This window comes from Pseudorca crassidens, chromosome 14, assembly GCF_039906515.1.
Source record: "Pseudorca crassidens isolate mPseCra1 chromosome 14, mPseCra1.hap1, whole genome shotgun sequence".
NCBI classification, from domain to species: domain Eukaryota; kingdom Metazoa; phylum Chordata; class Mammalia; order Artiodactyla; family Delphinidae; genus Pseudorca; species Pseudorca crassidens.
This window is the reverse complement of record NC_090309.1, coordinates 89,952,648-89,976,995: the sequence shown is the minus strand read 5'-3', so window position 1 is coordinate 89,976,995 and position 24,348 is coordinate 89,952,648. Positions and strand designations below refer to the sequence as shown.

The 24,348-nt window shown below is 53.2% G+C and overlaps 1 protein-coding gene across 4 annotated transcripts in view; it reads right to left on the bottom strand.

Annotated features, from left to right (window-relative positions):
- EIPR1 (EARP complex and GARP complex interacting protein 1) overlaps positions 1–24,348 on the bottom strand; it is an 89,122-nt gene that overhangs the window by 2,348 nt on the left and 62,426 nt on the right. For all 4 annotated transcript variants that reach the window (XM_067703791.1, XM_067703790.1, XM_067703793.1 and 1 more), the window contains 4 exons: positions 18,565–18,664; positions 4,216–4,352; positions 1,641–1,808; positions 286–438 (listed from right to left, as the gene is read on the bottom strand). In XM_067703791.1, coding sequence (XP_067559892.1) covers positions 286–438; positions 1,641–1,808; positions 4,216–4,352; positions 18,565–18,664 — 558 coding nt within the window. The remainder of the gene's footprint in view (positions 1–285; positions 439–1,640; positions 1,809–4,215; positions 4,353–18,564; positions 18,665–24,348) is intronic.

Here is a 24,348-nt window from a genome sequence, read left to right as displayed (position 1 = left end):
GCCTCTCCCACAGGGTGTTACGAGGGCCGGCGGAGGTCGCTTCTCACTCCCCAGGGCTGCAGACGGGCCACGGTCCTCACAACCTTACGTGTGACGCTCAGTAAGAACGTGGACAGACACGCGTTTCAGAGGCCACAGCGGACGGACGGCGCGGCTCGGCTGCCCTACCCGACTCCATGACTCCATGGCCCGCAGCCCGCGCCTGCGGGTGGACACGCCCGACACCAGCCGCAGGGACCGAGCCACGCCCATGCACCGAGAGCCGCCGCACCGGAGCGCGCTCACCTCTCCTCTTGCTCGCTCAGGTCGTCGTCATCCACCAGGTGGCCGAAGGGCTCGGAGGAGATGGACACCATGTTGGAAAGGATGACCCTGCTGTCACTGCTGCCCGTGAGGACGAGCTGGTCGTGCGAGTGGTTGTATCGGACGCCCCACACCCTGTGGGAGGACAGGGAGGCCGGGTCCCACCCGCTCGTCTATCAGTGGGTGGCTCCCAGCAGGGGCAGGCGCGCGGCACGGCTCTGAAACCTTCTGAATCCTGACTAACGGAGACCAAATGGCAGCACGGATCCCAGGGGGGAGGTTTACTGCTCAGGAGCCACACAGGCTTTCCAGAATTCTAAAGGCAAAGGCTGCCCAAGAAGCAAAATACGGACTAGAGAGAACCTGTGACATAGGTCGCACCCCAGGGCAGCCTCCCAAGGGCTGCTCTCTGGCCGGGTCACTAGGCCCAAGAGCTTGTGAGCTGGGCCGCCCGCCGGCGGACCCAGGGGACAGCAGAGAGCCGGACTGCTGCTCGGGGCCAGGGGACGGAGCGCCTCCCCAGACCGCAGGAATTACGGCCACTCACTGAACCTGTCCAAACCATACTCCAGCATTCAGGTGGTAAATACACACACACACAGATATGCACATGCACACAAGTGCACACACACACAAGCATACACACCCATACGCATGCACAAAGAAGCATACATACACACACCAGTACACACGAACATGCACACATGCACAAGCACATGCATGGAGACAAACACGTAAGCACACACACATACATACAAGCACACACAAGCATGTACACACAACATGCTTTATTTGAATAAAAACTGCCTCATACTATGCACGATTTTCTATGACTCGATCTCTTTCACTTAGCAAAAAGTAGCCAGCACATGGCATATACGTAAAAACAGCATCTCAGGGAGAACGGCCCGTCTTGGGCACTCTGCATGTCCCTGCACACGGCCATCCCGCACTCCCTCTGAGAGTGGCGCCATCCCCGCTGCAGTGACGCCACTGGACGGACTTGACCAATCCCCTGCTGCCAGGCCCTGGGCAGCTCCCGGCCTCCCTGCGCTGTGCACAGTGCCACGTGGACATCTGTGCATGCTCATTTTTGCCTATTTGAACCGGCACTATTTCAAGAGAAAACAGAATCTAGTGTTTTCCTCCTTTTCCTATGTTTACGAATCACAAACATTCAGAGTTGGAATTAGCGTTCCTTTAGGAAAAATAAAACGGGGTTGATTGAATGATTCACAGCAGCACAAACTAAGCTGGTTTGTGCCTTTCCAAACGGTGAAGTAATTAGCAAAATAAATTGCCTAAGCCCCTCCCCCAAGCGGCCGCGAGGAACGCACCAGTGGGAGTGCTCCTCCAGCGTCTTGACGGGCTCGGTGACGTTGCGGGTGTCCCAGAACTTCACCCTGCAGTCATCCCCGCAGCTGGCCAGGTAGTACTGCTTGTTGGGGTTGAAGTCCAGGTCCCGCACCAGCTGACCGTGTGCACTCTCAATGCAGTAGATTTGGCTGTGCAGGGGCGGAGGGGATGGGCACAGGTAAGAGGTGGGACGAGGGAAGCCAGTGACTGCACCCTGCACCTTCTCCCGGACGCCGTCCAGCGCAGGATCCAGGCGGGGCGCTCCTGTGCGCAGGCCACGCCTGCGACCCTGCAGAAGGGTGGCTGGTTGGCGGCGCTCAAAGGTGTGACCTGGAATCTTGAGGATGAGAGCGATCCGGAGGGATGAGACTGCCACGGAGAAGCAGAGACAGACTCCGGACAGAAAGGCTGACCAACGTCTGGAAGGACGCAGTGAGACAGAAGGAAAAGGGAGGGGCTGGGAAGCGGAATACAGCGCTGTTGGTGTCGGGAGATGGAGACAGAGAAAGGAAGGAAAGGTTGGGAAAGCTGTAGAAACACCGAAGGAAACAGTGCTCGTCACGGCTGGGCCTCATCCTCGCACACAACCCAGTGCCGACACTGGGCGAGGGCGGGCATGGGGCCGAATCGGCCCCACCGCTGTTCAGAGCTCACGTGTGCCCATACGTGTGCATGCTTGCACGTGTGTACACAATGCACAAGCATGCACACACCAGCCGTACACACATGCACACGCATGGGTACCTATGCCCACGCATGCACGTGTACACACCCACATGTGGGTGCACCAGTGTGCACAGAGGTGCAGGCACACATGAACACACAGACCTAACTGAAGCCCCGCCATCCACCTCCAGGCTGCTCCTTGCAGGGTGTGGAATCAGAATATTCCATCTCCTACAGCGACCCCCTCTGATATCACAAACGCAAACCAGAGGTGCAGGTCACCTGAGGCAGGACAGTGGCTTCAGACGAAGAGCTTGTGTCCCAGCAGGATGGACAGGGGCCCCCGCCAGCCCCAGAGCCGGCCCCGCGAGACACCCCGTCCACTCTGCCCGCTCCACTTCCTCCCTCGGCTGTGACTTCACCTCTCCTGCAAACACTGGACCTCGTGCTCTGCACGGCTCCCACTGGGACTGCTCCCGTAACCAGCTCCCTTGCCCGAAACCAAGGTCTCCACAGTCCCATCTCACGCCAGATGACCTCAGTCCTTTTCATCTTTTCTCCCATGTTGGGTTTTCTGGCCCCAAACCACTTTTAAATCTTGAACCGGTTTTTACATCCTGAACCTTCCCAACAGCCTAATATTTTTTCCTAAAATAAGATACCCGAACCTTAAGATCTTCCGAGTGAAACAGGGAAATGAATAAAATTAAGCCCGGCGAGGTCCTAGGGAGCTGGCGGGAGTCACACAGGCAGAGGGTATCGACTCAGGCTTTCCTGGGGCTCTGGGGGCAGCGATCTGAATACAAAAGCACAATACATTCCAGAAGCAGCACTGAAAGCACCAACACCCAGGCTGTTTGCAGAAGAGACACAACGCCAAGGAGAAGAGCTCCCGGGTCGCCTGCTGCCCATCCCCCCCCAGGGACGGCAGGCAAGGGGGCAGCAGGGCGCTGCCTCCCAGGGCCCCTCCTGCCCCCTGGCTTTGGGGTCTGTAATGTCAGTCTTCAAGGTTCTCATCTAGATACCGAAATCTACACATCCTTCAAAGAACAATGAAAACGGAAAAAGATAGCCACAGGCCCTGGAGGAATGGATTCCAGTTCCCACATCCAAGCGCACAGCTTTCAGCTTCTGATAGGAAACCCAACAACCCCCCCCCGCCCCGCCCCCGCACAGACACACACACACACACACACACACACACACACACACACACACACGTCGAATACTGATTACCCCCTGCGCTTTCAGAGGGGCCGTGGACCTAGATTTAAAGCTGGGTCCCCACCCTCAAAGGCAACACAAGCTATTTCACGACATCCATCTTTGTGGCTTAGTGATAAATTACGGTGTGCTGAGGGGATAAACTGTATCTTAAAAAAGACTGCAGGGCCCTGTTGCCATGACAACAGTGTGCACACCACCACTCCTTTGCTGTCAACGTCACACCTGGCACAGAAAAGCAGCTCTCCCATGTCCCATTAGAAGCACTAGCTGTGTGTGTAATGACTTAAATGACAAACTACGACCGCCCCATGGGTGTGCATCTTGAAGGTGCTGAGACGGTCGAGCTCCATGCTTAACCAGGGGACGGCAGCCCTCACCTTGTGGTCGCCGACCATGGAGACCGAGAGTCTGCGGTCACCACCTCAGGCCTGAGCTGCTACAAAAGCCTGACCTTGATCTCCACCGGAGACCGCCGCTGCCGCCGAAGGGCGCCCACAGGAACAGGACCCATGGCGCGGGTGCACTCAAGATGGGGCGGAGAAAGAGGACGAGGCGTACGACTTCCCACAAGCCCGAGGCCAACACAGACAAGCCACATGGCCTCAGCACACGAGCCCTGGTGGATGGGCGCGGGGGGCAGGGAGGGGAGGGACCGTCACTGACCTCATGGTCCGCGTGTCCCACCCTCGGACAGCCGTGTCGTTCGCCGTGGCCACCTGGGTGCAGTTGTGATGCGGGCTCCACCGCCCCGTGGTGAACTTCAGCTGTCCCTTCCCTTCCAGGGACGCCGAACTGGCCAGCTGCAAATTGGGTGATGTTTTCAAAGGAAGAAGAAAAGACAAGTAATTTGAACTCTATTCAGAGCATTTAAGAGGATATCTTGTATGGGCTATCGTTGAAGATAATTACTGAAAATAATTAGGAAGCTCTGTCTTTGTTTCCTCCCCTTAGAAGGCAAGAATGTTTGAACCTTATTTGGAAAAAAAAAATATAAAACTGAACACAGCAAAAAATAGAAGGCACGTTAATAGAGCCTCTATCAGACAGGACTTGCCAGTGTGGGATTAGGGAGAATCCGCTCAAATCTGAAGACAACACGCACCAGCTCCGTCTGGCTTCCTCCAAAACCAAGGACAAGGCCCGCCGGTCCGCACGGCCAACCCCAGGTGGAGGAGGACAAAAGGCTGCGACCCACCCAGACGTGTGCTCAGACGTGTGCCCTCCCCTCCCTGCTGCGAGGATCTCGGCGTCCGTTACTCGGGGGTTAACTAAACCCCAGCAGGTAACGGACAGTGGAGACCCTCGAGACCACCAGCGCAGTCGAGGCCGGGCCCTGGTGCAAGCCTGGGAGAAGGGCCCCCTCCGCCCCCGACCCCGCTGCCCCACCGGCCCTCCCGCTTGCCGTCTACGATCTTATGCACAAAGGCCTATCACGCGGTGGCGTCTGGAGGCAGGAGGGCTCCAGGCTTGTCTGTGGTCCTCAGGTTACTCGACCCTCCGTGATTCACTTCACTTTACCCTGAACACTAGCCTCGCCCTGCGGACCCTCTGAGAGGGACCCGGGCACGGCCACGGCAGCACTGGACAGAGGCCCGAGGGTGTCATCGGGCTCCAGACTTGGCCCCGGCCGGGGTGGGCGCACGGAGTGGGCGGTCAGTGCGGGGGGATGGAGCAGAAACCTGGGGAAAACAGCCAGTTTCCGCTCCAGAGAGCCTGGCCCAGTTAAGAAGCCTGACAGCGGGCACGTCTTTAAAAACGACTTCCGAGTGAGAGCCCCACTTACTCTAGCACCCACTGCAGCAGAGGTCGCCCAGCCAGGACACGCTGACCAGCCGGCAGCGGCAGCTCGCCTCTCTCGGTTCTGGACAGTTTCGTGTCTCAACCTGCCCCAGAAAAATCCTTCTCCCAAAAACCCATTTTCCTGTCTCACTGATTCAGCAAATCACGTGGATGATGGGCCTCTGAAGTCCTCGCGGGCGCACACGCCCCCCTCCCGGGGACTGAAGGGCTAGAGCTGACGGGAGGAAGGAGGACGGGTGTCTGTGCCCGTGAGCACGGGGGGAGGGACGGAAGGGACATGTCACATCTCTAAGGAGACGCGCAGGCGGCTCCTGTGTCGTCCCAGGTGCCTGCCCAGCTCCTGGGCCCCAGCCCTGCCCTCCCCCGCCCCACCCCCTGCCCACAGCCCAACGAGGCAGCGGAGGAGAGAGCCCGCCCCCTGGAAAAGCGGGGGTTCTTGTTCTATAAGACCCCAGTTAAAATACCTGTTCTGCCATTACAGACCGAGCACCACTTATTAATCTCCTCTCCACAAAAGTTAAAGGGTTAGTCTGGTCTGGGCGAGACATGTGTGTTGTGTTAGTGTCGGGGGGACCCAACCAGGCACGGCGGCGACGGAATGAAACAGGGGTGCCCACCCGCACCTCAAGGAGGAAGTGCCCGCGCTCTGGGCACTCCCAGGGCTCACATTCAAGCTGCCAGGGAGCCTCCAGGGAGCAGCCATCACCCGAGACAGGCCCCGGGGTGCCTGGAGCGGGGAGAAGGCGCAGGGAGAGCGGCCAAGCCGACAGCTCAGCGGGGGAAGCGGGGCCTCGAAGGGGGACACACCCCCAGGAAGCTCCCAGTGGCCACGCAGAGCTGCACCCAGCAGCGCTCCGCCCGTGGAGCATGCCCGATGGCGGGCGCAGAACTGAGCCTGGCCGAGGACAGCGCCGCGGGGCGAGAAGAGCCAGAGGCCGGGCGAGACGTCAGGAAGGACAGAGTGGCTGAGGGACAGAAAGGGGGCCGCCGGCCAGCAGGGCCTGGGTGCTCCCACGGGACCTGGCAACACCTGCTGCACAGGCCGCGGCTCAGGCCACCTGGGCAGAACCGGGCCTGAGCTAGCTTGGCAGAGAGGGCCACGTCGGGGACCCAAACCCAGGGCCTTCCCAGTGCCTCCCCTCCAGGCCAGCACCCTGACGGCCACCCATGGAGCGCCCGCGCCAGACACCCCACAAGAGGGCCCCACGGGGAACCCCACTGACCCTCAGTCTCACCCCCAATCTCCTGGAGGATGTCGACTGGCTCAGCCGGGTGGGGAGCCCGCCGGGAGGGGTGAGCAAGGGCCGAGGGGCTGGGGGCAGCGGAGGGTCTGCTCCTCTGAGGATGGGCAGTGGTCCCGCCCCTTTTCCCCTGCATCACGGGCCACGGCTTCTCCTTCTCTCGTCATCTGAGCAGCAGAGGCAAGTCAGCCCAGGATCAGGGGTGCCATCGCCTTCAGGGGCACGTGGGGGGCACAGAGCGTGGACAGGTCACAGGGAGGAGGCCCGGCCCCCAGGCAGGACGCAGAGGGGACCACACGGTGCGGCCACCGCAAAGCCACGGAGGAGAAAGGGACGGTGGCAGGAGCCTCACAACGCAGGACCTGGACTCTCAGCCACAAGGGACGGCCAGTGAGCTGGTGTGGGCAGAGGGCATCTCGGCCCTGCCCGCAGCAGTGACAGGCACAGCCTCCCGAAGAGGGACAGCGGCACAGAGCCCCATACCCTGAAATGGGCCTAAAACACGAGCATCAGACACACAGGGTGAGCTTTTCCACACTGGGCTTCGGCTTTTCCAGCTGTGCTGGACGTTTAACATCCACATTGACAGCACCAACCAAGAAACAGTTTTATGGCCGCTCCTTTAGGGGAAAAAACTAGCCAAAAGAAACATGTACAGGCGCCATTTCAGTTTTCTGAAGACTAGTTAAGTAAGATCAACAATCAGGTACATAAAACGGCTGAGTTTACAGCTCAGCCATAGAAGCGTGAACTTCTGCTTTTTGCAGCAACGTGGGTGGACTCGGGGGGTGCCACGCAGACAGAGAACGACAGATACTGCATGACATCGCTTATACGCGGAATCTGAGTAATACAGCAAACTAGGGACTATAGCAAAAAGGAAGTAGACTCACGGGTATAGAGGACAAACTGGGGTTCCCAGTGGGGAGAGGGAAGGGGAGCGACGATGCAGGGGGAGGGGATTAAGGGGTACAGACTGTTATGTATAAAATTAAGCTACAAGGATGTAGTGTACAACACAGGGGATGTAGCCAATATTTTATAATAACTATAGATGGAGTATAACCTTTAAAAATCGTGAATCACTACATTGTAAACCAGCTATACTTAAATAAAAAAGGGTTCAGTATATTTTCTAACTAATCAACATTCAGTGTTCTAATTAATTTTCTATCAAACACGTGGATTCATTATCAAACTCTTCAGAAGCATGAACACAAGGTCCTATCATCAGAAGACAGGCACGGTAAACTCAGCGAGTGAATTCTTGAACAGGCTGCTGTGGGAAGCACCATGAAGCGTGCCAAGCGGGGAAGATCCGTAACAGTGCGCGAAGCACTGAGGTCGGATCCTAACAAACGACACTGCCAGCAAAGCTCTCTGTACTTGCTCTACTCTGACTCCATCCGGGCTCAAGCAGAAGTTAAATCAGCAAAACTTAACACGCACTGTCTGCTTCCAAAACCCACACTGAGGAACAGCCCGCGAGAAACCCAGGCCCTGGGTCCAACCGCATCCTGCCACAAACGCGTCCGTGAGCTCGGGAGCAGGTCCTCCCGGTAGAGCCCTCGGATGAGACGCCAGCCCCACTGACACCTGGCCTGCGGCCTCACGAGAGACTTGAGGTTGCGGGCTCTTGACTGTCCCCGCAGAAACCACGTGATGGCCATGGTGGGCAGCGGGAAGCACTAACTGGGTGGTCATTTGTTAGGAAGCACAGATAACTGATAAGGTGTTAACCTGAGGCAGGGGAGACTCCGAGCGAACTCAGTAGCTGAGAGGTGGCCCCTGCCCAGCCCCCTACTTCACAGAGAGGGTAGGTGTCACAGCCGCAGTGCAGAACAGGACCAGCTCCAGTTCCAGCTCCACTGCACAGTCTAGTGCAGGAAACACCAGGGCAACAGAACGCCATGCCCACAGGTGCTGAGACGTCTGCAAGGTAGATTTTAATGAAAACCTGGAAGAGATCTCACCATCAATTTTTAAGGTGCTACTCAGGGCAGCCAGCATGGTGCAAGTCGTAAGGTTAATCAATCACTTTTTCTGCTTTCCTGGTGAGACAGAGACAGAACTCAGCAAGAACTCCAGAGGGTGCGATGCACACAGTACTCTGCTTCCCAGCATTAAAGAGAAATATTCAGTGCTTCCCAGTCCAGAAGGAATGATTAAAGGCTCCCCAAATCCTCTCTGAAGGAGTAACTAGTGCAGGACAAGAGCAAGAGAGGCACCTTCTATGAACAAAATGCTGTGACTGGAGCCTTCAGGAGCGGCTCAAGGGAGGCATGAGTTTCCAAAGACCAAAGCTGCACCCCCGCCAACAAGCCCCACGGAGCCAACAGGGGACCAGACCTGGGGAGGGGGCAGGCCTAGAGGACGCGGGACCGAGCATGTGCTCATCAGCACTGAGGGTGATGCAGGACCAGAGGGGACAGAGAGCGCCACCGCACCCCCTGGAAGGAGAGCCTCGGCGAAGCCACAGCAGGGCTGCAGCTTTCGAGCGTAAGAGACATAAAGTGTCCACGCAGGCAAGTCCACCGCATGCCCCGGCCCAAGCTGCCGGGAGACAGCAGCTTGTCACACAGCAGACGCCACCACCACCGGAGTCCCTCTTCCCGTCAGACCCCACAGCACCCCCGGGGGCTGAGACGGCCCTGAGCCAGGGCTGACGGGCTTGCTCCCCTTGCCAAAGACGGGTTTAGGCCTGGACACATGGTCGTGCCTGAAAAGGGGACAGATGGACTTCCAGGAAAGGCTTTCCTTTCAAACTGAGGGAGACGTGGGAAGGAAATCTGCTTTCTCCTTGTGGATGTGGTGGGAATCTGGATGTGATGCCTGGAACCGCTGCAGTCACCTTGCGGTCGTGACGGGGGAGAGCAGTGACACGTGGACGCGGCAGAGCAGAAACATGCAGAGTGTCTGGGTCCTCTGCTGTTGAGACACTGAATTAACCAACCCCAGAGGGGCTTTGTTTCCATGTTTCTTGTTACAGCAGATGGTTAAACCTCCTCTTTATCTAAGTCACTTCTTATGTCCTGCAACCAAATGCATTCTAACCGACACACCTGTGATCCCTCTGAGACAACGCCGTCGGGGATGCCTCCAGCTGTGGGAACGGCAGCCCGAGCTTTGAGCAGGACCCCTGAGCTGGGTCCCCGCTCTGCTGCCTAGTGAGTAACCTGACGAGTTACTTTGTCCCTCTGAGGCCTGGCTTTCTCTCCTGTGTCTCACTTGTAAGACGGGGATATTAAAGAATCTGCCCCCCAAGGCTCTAAGGATTCCATGAGATGACATTCCTAAAAAGCCCAGACACTGCCTGGAGCTGTGCCCCACCTTCAGGGACAGGGCAGAAGGGGCGGGGTGCCCCTTCTGGCGCACAGGGTGGGTCCAGGGTCGTGGTGGGAATGGGGCTCCACAGGACTCCCCCAGGCCCATCGCTACCCTCAGGACGTGGAAGAAAGGGTGCTGCCGCCCCCGCCCCTGCTGCCAGGGTCAGGGAAGGCGGGCCCCCTCCCCTGCACCTGGCCCACACCGGACCCACACCCAACAGGGCTGGCGGCTCCCACACCCAGTCAAGGACTCTGCCAGCCCAGAAGCAGCGTTCCCGCTCCACAGAGCTGACACGGGAAGGTTTTGAGGGCAGCCTCCTGGAAAGCAGAGTCCTCCTGTGTTTAGAAAATGCACACAAGGCAGCAGGTACCAGCACGGGTGAGGAACTTGAGGTCATTTGCAATTTATTTTTAGTTCATTTACAACAAGACTTTATTTGTAAGAAGAACAGAACTAAAAGGGCTTTTCCCCTTTGCTGCACCAAAACCCAACCTCTCCTTGTGGAGAAAAACATGCGTCCGACACCCACAAATGTGGGCTTGACCTCGGCTCCAGACTCAAAACGGGAAAGGTTGTGAGGGCAGATTTAAAGTTTTTGGCCAAGATGGACGAGAATGTAACAAGTATTTCTGTCACACCAGTGATACACTAGTGATGTGCTGGAGAGACAGACCTCCCTGTAGGTCATTCTTTGGAGAGGGAAGAAGAGGGAGGAACAATGAAGCTCAGAGCACCAGGAGCTCCGTACCAAGCAGAGCTCACTGCCGCTTCCTGTCTGAACTGTGATTAGCACTTGCTGACTTCGGGGCAAGTAATCTAATTACCAAGTAAACACAGACTGCTTTTCGGCACCTCGATTTCTCCGCCCTGTACCTCTTGCCTCTGCACTAGGATCCTACTGGGCAACCCGGCGCTCAGTTGTAATCCACTTGTGGAGACCTCATATTCTAGCTGCTCGATCCGTCCACGTGTGCGTGCATCCCTCCATCAGGCCTACATAGACCGCTCGCAGCGCACCAGGCACCATGGGGGATGTTGTCCTCACATAATGTTACTGTTAAACTGCCCTACTCCACAGATGTGGACGCTGGGGCTTGGACGGCCAAGCAACTCGCCCAAGGTCACGCTGTGAGTGGGACTTGACACAACTGTCGGTGTTTCTCCTATGTCCACGTGTCCCCCGTCCCCCACGTCCCCTTAGCCACTGGCCCACGCCTGCTCCAGCCTATTCCAGGAAAACCTGAACATTTGAATTAAAGGCTTATCTGCACACTACAGCCCCTGTAACTGGCGGCAAACTACAAACAAGCAGAGACAACATCTCCGGATTTGTCACTCCCCAGGCTGTGTGGCCACGGCAGGCATTCAACCCCAATGTCAGTGACAAGCGCGTCAGCCCTCCCAGCTCAGCAGCTGCTTTTTCTCACCCACTCTTAGTTTCTAAATGTACATTCACTCTTTCTTATAGAAAGAAGTCTTTTGCAAGCTCAGGAAACACTTCCTAGCTAAATACCTCCGTTCAGCCCATTCTGCATCTAATGATTTTTTCCAAGATCCACCTGGAAGATTAAAAACTACTCATTGTCTCCAATATTTACAAAACCAAAAGGCATATGCAGCTATTAAGCTATGATATTAAAATATGTTACTAAATCCATGTTTTCTTAGAGTTCATGGCTTCTTTTTTTTAAACAAATACCCTAAAACATAAATTCAAAGGACTGCTGTCTGAGAGCTGTGGCTCTAAAGGTATTATTATGGTAACAATGCAGACACCGCTCAAAATATTTTGGAATACCTTTTTACGAGTCTCACAAGAAAACCAGTTTTCTGTCCATGAACAGAGAAGTTGTGGTATATATACATACACAATGGAATATTACTCAGCCATACAAAAGAACAAAATAATGCCATTTGCAGCAACATGGATGGACCTAGAGATTGTTATACTGAGAAGTTAAGTCAGACACAGAAAGACAAATATCATATGATATCACTTATATGTGGAATCTAAAACAAAAAGGGGTACAAATGAACTTATTTACAAAACAGAAGTAGAGTCACGGATGTAGAAAACAAACTTATGATTACCAGGGGATAAGGCAGGGGAGGGATAAATTGGGAGATTGGGACTGACAAATACATGCTACTATATACCAAATTTGTATGGAAACACAAAAGACCCCAAAGAGCCAAAGCAATCTTGAGAAAGAAACATGGAGCTGGAGGAATCAGGCTCCCTGACTTCAGACTATACTACAAAGCTACAGTAATCAAGACAGTATGGTACTGGCACAAAAACAGAAATATAGATCAATGATACAGGATAGAAAACCCAGAGATAAACCCACGCACCTATGGTCACCTAATCTATGACAAAGGAGGCAAGAATATACAATGAAGAAAAGACAGTCTCTTCAATAAGTGGTGCTGGGAAAACTGGACAGCTACATGTAAAAGAATGAAATTAGAATACTCCCTAACACCATACACAAAAGTAAACTCAAAATGGATTAAAGACCTAAATGTAAGGCCAGACATTATAAAACTCCTAGAGAAAAACATAGGAAGAACACTCTATGACATAAATCACAGCAAGATCTTTTTTGACCCATCTCCTAGAATAATGAAAATAAAAACAAAAATAAACAAACGGGACCTAATGAAACTTAAGAGCTTTTGCACAGCAAAGAAAACCATAAACGAGACAAAAAGACAACCCTCAGAATGGTAGAAAATATTTGCAGATGAAGCAACTGACAAGGGATTAATCTCCAAAATATACAAACAGCTCATGCAGCTCAATCTCAAAAAAACAAACAACCCAATCCAAAAATGGGCAGAAAACCTAAATAGACATTTCTCCAAAGAAGACGTACAGATAGCCAAGAGGCACATCAAGAGATGCTCAACATCACTAATCATTAGAGAAATGCAAATCAGAACTACAATGAGGTATCACCTCACACCAGTCAGAATGGCCATCATCAAAAAATATACAAACAGTAAATACTGGAGAGGGTGTGGAGAAAGTGAACCCTCTTGCACTGTCAGTGGGAATGTAAATTGATACAGCCACTATGGAGAACAGTATGGAGGCTCCGTAAAAAACTAAGGAAAAAAAAAGGAAACTAAGAATAGAACTACCATACGACCCAGCAATCCCACTACTGGGCATATACCCTGAGAAAACCATAATTCAAAAAGACACATGTACCCCAATGTTCATTGCAGCACTATTTACAATAGCCAAGACACGGAAACAACCTAAGTGCAGAAACAACCTAAGTGTCCATCAATGGATGAATGGATAAAGAAGATGTGGTACATATATACAATGGAATATTACTCAACCATAAAAAGGAATGAAATTGGGTCATCTGTAGAGATGTGGATGGACCTAGAAGCTGTCATACAGAGTGAAGTAAGTCAGAAAGAGAAAAACTAATATCATCTATTAATGCATGTATGTGGAATCTAGAAAAATGGTACAGATGAACCTATCTACAGGGCAGGAATAGAGACACAGACGTAGAAAACAGACATGTGGACACGGAGTGGGGAAGGGGAGGGTGGTACAAACTGGAAGATTAGGATTGACATATATATACTACCATGTGTAAAACAGATAGCTAGTGGGAACCTGCTGTATAGCACAGGGAGCTCAGCTCGGTGCTCTGTGATGACCTACATGGGCGGGATGGGAGGGGAGGGAGATTCAAGAGGGAGGGGACATATGTATACACATAGCTGATTCACTTCGCTGTACAGCAGAAAGTAACACAACATTGTAAAGCAACTATACCCCAATAAAAAAAAAAAAGATAACTAATAAGTACCTACTGTGTAGCACAGGGAACTCTACTTAATACTCTGTAATGGCCTATATGGGAGAAGAATCTAAAAATATTTTTAAAAGAGTAGATATATGTATAGCTGATTCACTTTGCTGTACACCTGTAACTAACACAGCATTGTAAATCAACTCTACTCCAATAAAAATGAAAAAAAAAAGAAAGAAAGAAAACCAGTTTTCAGAGAGTTTGAACATGGTTTCCACTAACTAGCTTTACATTATAAAGCTTGCTTAACTATCTTATTTACTAGATTTTGCTCCAAATAACTTTTGACTGTTTCCCAAAATCTAATCCACGTTCACAGGACAAAATGCGGCTGCCCATCCAAGACACGCAGCTTCCAAGCGCAAGCTCTGCAGGAGGGTCGGCTGGGCGCACGTGCACGAGAGGCCCTCAGTACATGTCTCTGTGGGACGACGGGGCAGAGCGGGCCTGAACTGCAGACCCACATCTGTCACCCAGGCCACCTTCAGAAAGTCCCTTGCTTCCTGGGCCTCACTCTTCTCACCTGTGAAGCGAGGGGTCAGATTACAGGATCCGAGGTCTGTGCCTCTCTTTAAAGGAGCTACTTTAAAATGAGTGAGCAAGGGCAGGCTGTTGCCCCCTCAGTGAGTCCTGGCTACGCCTGCACAGCGGGTCCAGGGAGCCCCCACAGCCCCTCATCTGCCCCCAGCCAGCGATGCCCCTGAGGCACCTGGGGCGGCAGGACTTTCCTCTCATTAGAGGCAAGAGCTGTCATGCCCTCAGGCATCACAGGTATTGCAGGGAGGGAAGTGAGGGGCCCAGAGGAGGGCTGTGACCTTCAAATTCCCTTCAGGGACGCCTGCGGCTGGGAGGGTGGGGCAGATAGACTTTTCTTTACAGCTCCCACCAAGTGCAGCAAAACCCCGGGATGTTATACACAGAACAAACACAGGTGGGGAACAGGCTGACCAGGGAGGGCCCTGGGGCACGAGGAACACACAGTGTCGAGGGTCTGTGTTTTCTCTCCCACATGGGCCCCAACCCAGAAACACCCCTGGGGACAGACCCCCAAAGCTCCAGGAACGCTGCTCCCTGCAGCCCAGGGGCCAGGAGGGGCAGCCCCGAGAGACAGGAAACTTCTCGACAACTGCTCTGCTCCAGACAGACACCCCACCCAGGACAGCGAAGGCCCCGAGACTCTGCCCTCACCTGAGCCCCCAGAGAGGGTACAGGCATTGTCTACCAACACCGATTCATGATGGACCATGGCTGAAATGTGAGATGCAAACTGTAAACCCGTAGGGAAAACACAGGAGAAAAACTTCAAGGCCCAAGGCTGTTCACAGGGTCCTCAGACCTGACACCCGAGGCACAATCTGGAACTTTAGCAAAATGAAGAAGCTTGCAGACAATGGGATATCTCTCGGCGCTAAAAGCACACGAACTGTCAGGCCGTGAAAAGCCACGGAGGAACCTTACCTGCAGTGACTAGAGAAAGAAGCTGGCCTGTAAAAGCTACGCCCTGTACGAGCCCAGCTCTAGGACACTCGCAAGAGGCAGAACTGCAGGCGCAGTAAAAAGATCAGTGGTTGCCACAGGCTTAGAGGGAGGGAGGGCTAGTGGAGCAGAGGATTTTTAGGGCAGTGAAGACACCAAGTATGAATCTGTAATGGTGGATACGTGTCAGCACACGTGTCCAAATCCGCAGACGCGCGGCCACAGGTCAGTGTGGGCTCGTCACTGTAGTAACTGCCCTGTCTGCCGGGGACTGTGTAGGGAGGGATGGGGAATTCCTGCACTTTCCCCTCAAATTTGCTGTGAACCTAAAACTGCTCTAAAAGATAAAAGTCTGTTGAGAAAAGAAAAACCTTAGCCCTGCAAATAAGAAGGGAGGCGACACCAGGATCTGCTTCCCCAACGGGACCAGGGGCTTGAGTGACAGAAACGCACCCTCATCTAGGGCTGCTGTCCAGACCCCTGCTGTCTGGGGGGCGGGAGTGAGGCCCTGGTCCTGGGGCGTCCGGAGGATGGGCGTGTCCCGCGACCATCAGGGCGGAGGCAGAGACGAGCCCCCAGGCCGGGCCATGCGGCCTTGGCTGTGCTGAGGGCACCCAGCCTGCCAGGACCTCGCCGCAGGGTCCGACCGGGGGCCCGCTGAGCAAGCCTCCCTCCTCTCTGTGGCCACACTCGGAGCCCAGGAAGCCGGGGAAGATAGGGCCACGGGTGAGGGAGTGGGGAGCCCGGGCCGCACCACCAGGCCCAACCCGCCTCTGCCCTGGTCCCAAGGGGCTCAGCCTGCACCCAGTGCTCTGTCCCCAGACAGCAAGCACATTCTGTGCTCCGGGCTCAGCGGGCATGGCTGCATGGAATGATTCTCCGGTCACCACCTGCTCCCGCATCTGCCTGTGCTCAGGCCTCCTCTGGTACGCTGTAAACCTTGGACTAGAAATTTCTGAAAATACACTGTGTCCTTGAAGCCCGTTCTCTCCCTTCAAAGAAGTGCTCCTGTGGGCAAATGCCCCCAGGCCTGCACCTTGAGTGGGTGACACCGGGCCCCCTTCCTCCCGCTCTGCCGTCCCTGCACCTCAGGAGAAGCTGCTTCTTTCCACAGCCAGTGAAAGGAACTAGAACCCAGAGGTGCACGCGCACAGACCCAAACAGGGAGGCTCTGCCTTGGCCCTCATCGGGGTCCAGGACCCCATGGAACCTCCGCCCCAGCCCTCCCCTGGGCTCCACTAACGATTATAAATGGCAGAGAGCCTCCAATTTAATTGCAAAAGGTAATGATGCAGTGAGCATAAGATTAGATTCACCGCAGACGGCAATATCCTCAAACAATAAGAAAAAAAATAGAGGAGCCAGGTATGAAGACGGTCGAAATCAATAGGAAGGTTTCAGTATTAAATACTCCAGCCGAGGGTCGCAAAGTGGTATCGACAGAACTGCTGACAGCAGATAAAAAAGGGGGAGAGAAAACGAAATTGGTCTCTGCAGAAAATAAGTTACAGATTAATCACCCCACCATAAAATCATTTCGAGATGACTGAGGGTCTGAAGAGGTGTTCACGCTTTCATGACAGGATGGGGCCCGCAAAGTCGGGGCCCTGGGAGCCACTGAATCCTAACGCCACCGGCTCCCCTTGGTGCCTCCTGCTGGGCGGGGCGGCAGCCGCTCAGCCAGCCCCCGAGCATCCTCTGGACCAGGCCCAGGCTCCCAGCCCCGAGCCTGCCTCGAGCCCCGGCACTTTCATAGGAAAGCACTGTCCCTTTCTGTCCTCAAGTGCAGTCTGGAGGAACACCCCACCGAGAGGTAGGCTGGAGTTAGGGGACGGGAGGGGCCCCTGGACTCCGGCCCAGACAGCCTCACAAGTCCCCCTGGAAGGTGGGGGACTGTGCAAGTGTCTGTCCAGACCTGTGGGGGCCCCAAGGACAATTGGAGGCAGCCAGTTTCCTTCGAGTTCCCTGCTCGAGCTTGAAAGTCTGGGTGAAATTTGTGTTCTACTCCATGATACAGAGATGTGTCTTTTTTTTTTTTTAATTTTAATAAAAATAGTGATTTCTTTCCTGAAGTATTATACTCTTAAGTTCACATTGAAGCCTGGGAGACACCCTTCTGACAATGCAGCTTTAAGACTCACACAGGACACCCCATACTGTGAAGGGTCTGCCTTCTGGGTCATGTATCGACAGTGATAAATCATCACTCACGCATCTCTTCACCCAGAGGGTGAAGACAGGCTTTATGAACACTGTGGGCACCACGAGGGGAAAGTGCTGACCACGCATCCCGGGAACAAGTGGATAAGGTGAGATGCAAGCTCACTGAAGAAACCTGTCCAAGAGACGCCGTTCATGAACCCGTGGCAGTTGGGCCCCAGGCCCAACTGAGTGGGTGGCATTAGAAGCTTTCATTTCAGATGTCTTGGTTTTCTCTCTAAAGTTGTCGCTTTGACATGCAAATGCAATGAAATTATGAATGCATGTAAAAAACACATTTTATAAGAGGAAACTTTAAGGGATCATATATGAAGATATACCAATTGGCAGAGCATTTACTCTATGAAGGACAAAGCATTCAAAGTGATGAATATTTGAAAGCCAAACTGGTTCCCAAGAAGGTTGCTGCTAAATATTAAACAGGTCTGGGAACGAACAGGCCTGTTGAGAGAGACGTAACCTTCTGGTTGGGAACTTGCAGAGACAGCTACTCTCGGCCTCGGTGGCAGGATCTGAGGGTGACAGGACGGGTGGGAATGGGATGGAGAGACAGCCTGTGTGCAGGCAAGGGCTCCAGCGCCCCCGTGGACAGATGGCTGACGTGCCTGACGGCTACACCCTCAGGACCGTGCACACACGTGAATGAAAGGAGGGCAGGCTGAAAGGTCACTGGGTCACAGTCAACCATTATTTTCACAACCAGGAAATTTGCCTACATGACTGCTCCTACCTGAAAGGTGATTTTAACCAAATACACATTGAAAATCCATTCATTAAAAAGACTTATACTTGAAACAGAAGACTATAATTTCGGATATCCTGCTAACTCTTTTGGACAAATTATGGCCAAAAGGGGGAGTTTTGTCAACGTCCAGGGTTCTGTGTCCTATTTGTACATGGCCCTGAGGCCTGAATCCCAAACAGCTTTTGCCTGAAAGAGACAATCACTCAATTCTTTGACTGATGATTCAGTCTGTTCATTAATTATTTCACAAACAATGTCAAAATTCTAAACATATATGATCAAGAAGTGTATTCTGAATTTGGCTGAAAGGTCAAATTAAAAAAATACAAAAAACCAAAACTGTATAATTCCTGTTACTTACCACAGCCTGGCTGGAGCTTTCCTGCAAATCCCACAGCAGGATGTGGTTGTCAGCCAACGAGATGACTCTCTTCCCGTCTCCCGCGGGCTCCCACGCGACACTGAAGAAGGAGGGGGTCAAGCATTACATGATGTGTGAGAGTCCCACCTTGAGGCCAAGAGCTCTTACACATGGCCCTCAGCAAAGCCTCTGCCCGGCCCATTGTCACCAGCAGTGTTGTCAACAGCTCTGCAATGACATGGTGCAGTACCAGGCTACCACTCTGCTGTGGCCTGAATGTCTGTATCCTTTCCCAAAGTCACCTGGTGTTGGGGGGGGTGATCTGGGAAGTGACTAGGGTTTAATGAGGTCAGGAGGGTGGGTCCCCATGATGGGATTAGTGCCCAGTACAGATTGACACCAGAGTTTCCTGAGCTCTGTCTCTCTATATATGTATGTCTCTGTCTCTCCCTGTCTATTTCTCTGTCTCTCTCCCTATATATCTCTGTCTTTGTTTCTATATCTCTGTCTCTCTCTTGCTGCCATGTGAACACACAGTGGGAAAGCGGCCGTCTGCAAATCAGGAACAGAGCCCTCACCTGCACCATGATCTCAGACCTCTGGCCCCCAGAATTGTGAGAAATCAACATTTCTGTCGTGTAAGCCCCCAGCTGTGGTGTTTCGCCATGGCAGCTGGAGCTGAGACACTGCTGACAGGTTCTCCCAGAGCCCGAGGCATGGAGAGCTGACCAATTCTGGCCACAGAGACACAAGGGGGCACTGGGTCTGAAGAGGCACAGGTGGACAGTGTGATTTTGGAGAGGAACACCACGTCTTTCGCTGCCACCACCTGGGAGGGCAGAGCTGAGAGCAGTGTGGGGCGGGAGGTGGGGAGGTCACAGCCCTCAAGTACCCACGAGGCCTGAGATGTCAGATAACAGCCTTCTGTTTCAGCCTATGTGAGCCACAGTGTCCTGTTACCTGCAGCCAAAACCTTCTTAACTGATACATATTTGAATAACAAAAGACAAAAATCACATCGTCTCTGTGATGAAACCATGAAGAGATGAAAAATTTTTCAGTTTGATCACAAGCATGAATTTCTGTCTTCCCTGATGAAATTCTTAAGTGCTTATAAAGAGGAGAATTTCATTTCACGTCCTCCAACACGTGAGTATTGAAGACATCGATAGAGACCCTCACAATTTCTCTTTCACACAGAATACAATACTGATTGACTGGGCGCCCCTCCCTAATACCATCTTCAAGACTGTCAATGAGCTATTATTACTTTTATCACACAATAATGTATTTCAAAACTACAATTTCTTTCTCATTTATAGTTTAAAAACACACACAAAGCTCTCACAGTACATCACTCCTGTATTGAAGAGCTTACTGTATCTTTTCTAATAATAACAAAGAAAAACGCACAATATCTAGTAAACAAGAAACACCATAGCTGGAAGAGACACCAAGAAATCTGGTACTGAAATCTGTGGCTCCTGTTTGGTTAAGATAATGGCAATTCTAATTTTGAAGACACATCTTTGCAGCAAGTTGACTGAACTTCTCTTGGTAGCCTGTTTTCATGGGGACACTTATGTAGAGTTCAGACAACTGACAATGAACACCAAGGAAAAATGCACAACAGTGAGAGAGGGAAGAAAAGGGCCACCCACGGCCCTGTCCTGGTAGAAGGTCACTCACGGCCCTGTCCTGGTAGAGGGTCACCCACGGCCCTGTCCTGGTACAGGGTCACCCACGGCCCTGTCCTGGTACAGGGTCACCCACGGCCCTGTCCTGGTAGAAGGTCACTCACGGCCCTGTCCTGGTAGAAGGTCACCCACGGCCCTGTCCTGGTACAGGGTCACCCACGGCCCTGTCCTGGTAGAGGGTCACCCACGGCCCTGTCCTGGTAGAGGGTCACCCACGGCCCTGTCCTGGTACAGGGTCACCCACGGCCCTGTCCTGGTACAGGGTCACCCACGGCCCTGTCCTGGTACAGGGCCACACACGGCCCTGTCCTGGTACAGGGTCACCCACGGCCCTGTCCTGGTAGAGGGTCACCCACGGCCCTGTCCTGGTAGAAGGTCACCCACGGCCCTGTCCTGGTACAGGGTCACCCACGGCCCTGTCCTGGTACAGGGTCACCCACGGCCCTGTCCTGGTACAGGGTCACCCACGGCCCTGTCCTGGTACAGGGCCACACACGGCCCTGTCCTGGTAGAAGGTCACCCACGGCCCTGTCCTGGTAGAAGGTCACCCACGGCCCTGTCCTGGTAGAGGGTCACCCACGGCCCTGTCCTGGTAGAGGGTCACTCACGGCCCTGTTCTGGTAGAGGGTCACCCACGGCCCTGTCCTGGTAGAAGGTCACTCACGGCCCTGTCCTGGTAGAGGGTCACCCACGGCCCTGTCCTGGTACAGGGTCACCCACGGCCCTGTCCTGGTACAGGGCCACACACGGCCCTGTCCTGGTACAGGGTCACCCACGGCCCTGTCCTGGTACAGGGTCACCCACGGCCCTGTCCTGGTAGAAGGTCACCCACGGCCCTGTCCTGGTAGAGGGTCACCCACGGCCCTGTCCTGGTAGAGGGTCACCCACGGCCCTGTCCTGGTAGAGGGTCACCCACGGCCCTGTCCTGGTAGAGGGTCACCCACGGCCCTGTCCCAGTAGATGGGCAGGTGACAGCTGAGAAGGCCCAGCTTGCACACCTCTTCCCAAGCTCTGCCCAGCAATAAAGACGTCTGACTTGGGAGAAGACAGCCCCACCCCAGGGGAGGGGGCCATCCCACAGCCACAAGGCCACGTGCTCCATAAAAGTCTAAAACGTCAGAGTTTAGCTGGCCTCAGGTACCAGGCCTGAGGAACTGGAATCGTCATAAAAATAGCTTTTTCTTTCATAAAATGAGAATTAAGAATTTCAGCAAAGTAATCCTTGGGCAGTTTAAGTAGGTGTACGTTTTCCACTAGTAACTTAGAACATCTTAAGGCTGACACGCAAGTCAAAACTTCTCCTTGGGAAATGTATATCAAAAAAGGAAAAAGGGAAAATCTTTGAGACCATCTACCTATTACTTCTCTCTTCAAAGACCTATAAGCAGACTAAGCATCACGATGACTTTAAAAGATGGTTCCAACAGGGCATTACGGTGGCATCACTCCAGCCGTTACCAGTCTGAAGGTCAGGAGCTACCACCATGCGCACATCAGCAATTCGCTTTTAGTTACAGAGGACGTTTCATCAGAAGTATGCTTTGAAAACACACGCACACACACACGCGCGCACACACACACACACACGCACGCACATGCACATGCACACACACCGAGCAACAAAACCTCTCCATGACTTCTGGAGGTACCTGGCAAGAGGGAGAAGGTTCTTAAGGTCCCGGCCATAGACCCGCCTAATTTTTGAAAGCACCTGATAATAATAGAAAACTCTAGGTGCTCCTGGAACTAAAATTCTCTGAATAAGGCTCAAAATGGACTTGTTTCAACTCCAAGTGATGAGAAATCTTAAGTAAAGATTTGTTGCATTTATTATAAAGTAAAAATTGTAAAGGCTTATAATACACATGAACAAAATTACCAGAGGCAAGCCAGAGCCCTTCCCTTTGAGCAATCACTCCGAGCTATTAATCTGGGCCCCAGCAGACGCAGCCCCATCGGCGCTCGGTCCGGATGTGGAGAAGGACCTCAATGAGACAGAAGTGTCTGGGCACAGCCCTTGTCTGACCCACACCATCCCAGCCCCGCCGGAAAGCTGAAGTCTTACTGCAGGCCTTCCTTCCAGCAGAACTTCCCGGGAGGACGTGTGGGGAGAAAGGGCGCTGTCTGCCCAGAGAGCCCTGGGTCCCGGGGCTAGGGTTCCAGCAGCACGATGGGCAGCTCCCGGGGCAGGGTGCCGGTGCTCTCCTCTCCGTCCGCTGCACCACAGCCCACGAGGGGAGTCCCCTTCCCTTCCTCAACTCACAGACGAGGGGACAGACTTGGGAGGCTGAGTGGCCTGCCCCAAATGCAGTGGCTGTGAAAGGCAGGGCTGAGCCTCCAGCCAAGGGCTGACTCCAGAACCATAGGTCACGACCAGGCCTGAGAGCTCATTGTTTTAAAGCTCCTTAGCTTCAATATCACCATTAGGCAAAGAGATGAAGGAACACTGCCTGCCACCTCGAGTTAAAGCAGCTAATCATACTGACTTACTGTGTTGACACACTTGGGAAAAACAAAGCAGATAATCACTGTTTCCTTATGGTGCCTTGGTCCCCGTGACACACGCATCTTTACCAAGACACATGCAAACGCATCTGAGAAGTGGTTCCATGCAGCAACCCCCAAGCGTGTCCACAGGAAGAACCTTCCAGAAAGGTAAAGTGATGACTTGTTAACATATCATAACATAACCAAAGAAACATCTCACTTCTCAGAATTAAGGATTTTGAAAGACTAAACACACTCAGACAAAACATACGCACAACTGAAAACACAGACGGCATCTAAGGTAGATGACCCAGAACAGTGAGGGGCAGCGGGGCAGCTCGGAGTCTGAGGTGAGCCTGCTGGAGTTGGAGTCCCAGCTCTGGGTGCCGTAATCTCTCAGTGCTTTGATTTCCTCATCTGTCCAGTGGGGGTAAGAGGAGTGTACAAGTAGTCAACAGTACTGGTTTGTGAAGATCAGGGTGATATTCAGAACAGTGCCTGCACACAGCAGGTGTTGAATAAGTCCTAGATATATATTATCAGATGCAGTTAGAGCTGCGCCTCTTAAATTGAGGACCGCACTGCCCTCCGGGGGTATTTGGGGGGGGGCACTTTTGGGTTTTCATGATGACTGGGAGGGCCAGGGCCGCTGGATGTCCCCTAATATGCCAACAGCCTTCCACAACAAAGACTGTCCACCCCAAATGTAACAGCTTCCCTTCGAAAAACCATAAAGCTTACTTTGAAATTTGCCTTGAACATTAAAATTATCACCCTTACATGCACCAAAAATAATTCCATGGAGATTTATTTTAAGGGAAAAAAATCCTCGAGCGAGAGTGTTCAGAAACTCCGCTCTTCACCTGCTCTGAAAGGTGCCCAAACTTAATGGTGTCTCACTGTCTGCTCTTCACTCCCAGCAGCTGGGGTCCTGAATCACCAACCCCACTCTCTGCAGCACCCAGGCTTTCCTCTGGTGGTCTTTACCCAAAAGTGAGCCAGGCATCCTGATCCCCCCTCGGGGTCTGAGAACCTTCCAGGGTCTGGAGTTACCGACCCAGGAACCAGTGACTAGGCTCAAGAGCCCAGTGCCCAGGCCCTGCACCAAGGGCTTCTGCTTGGCACTGTGTTAAGGTTAATACACGAAATGGGAAGCCTTCCCCATATTCTCATTCTCTTTGTCTCTCAGCATCTTAGCCCGAACTTTGGCTCCCCTCAGGGACGGCGTAGGTCCCTGCACTGCCAGGCAAGTGTCAGCCCCCCTCCAGCCCCCGGGCAGCTGTGCTCCAGGCACCCGAGCTGCTCCCCACGGAGCCCTGGCTGCAGTGAGGCAGAGACCAGGTAAACCCCAGAGCCGGGACTCGGATCCAAGCTTCAAAATAAGCGGACAAAGGGGAAGTGGGGGATGAGTGAGAAAGATGCCCAAGTCTGTTCCAAAGCTCGTCTCACTCGTTCTGAGTCACGGACATGTGCACGCACAACACATGCACACACATGCAGGCACAAACATAGACACACACACACACACACACACACACACACACACACACACACACACACAAGAGCACTGGGCAAGCTGGAGTTAAGGCCTTTTGGGAAC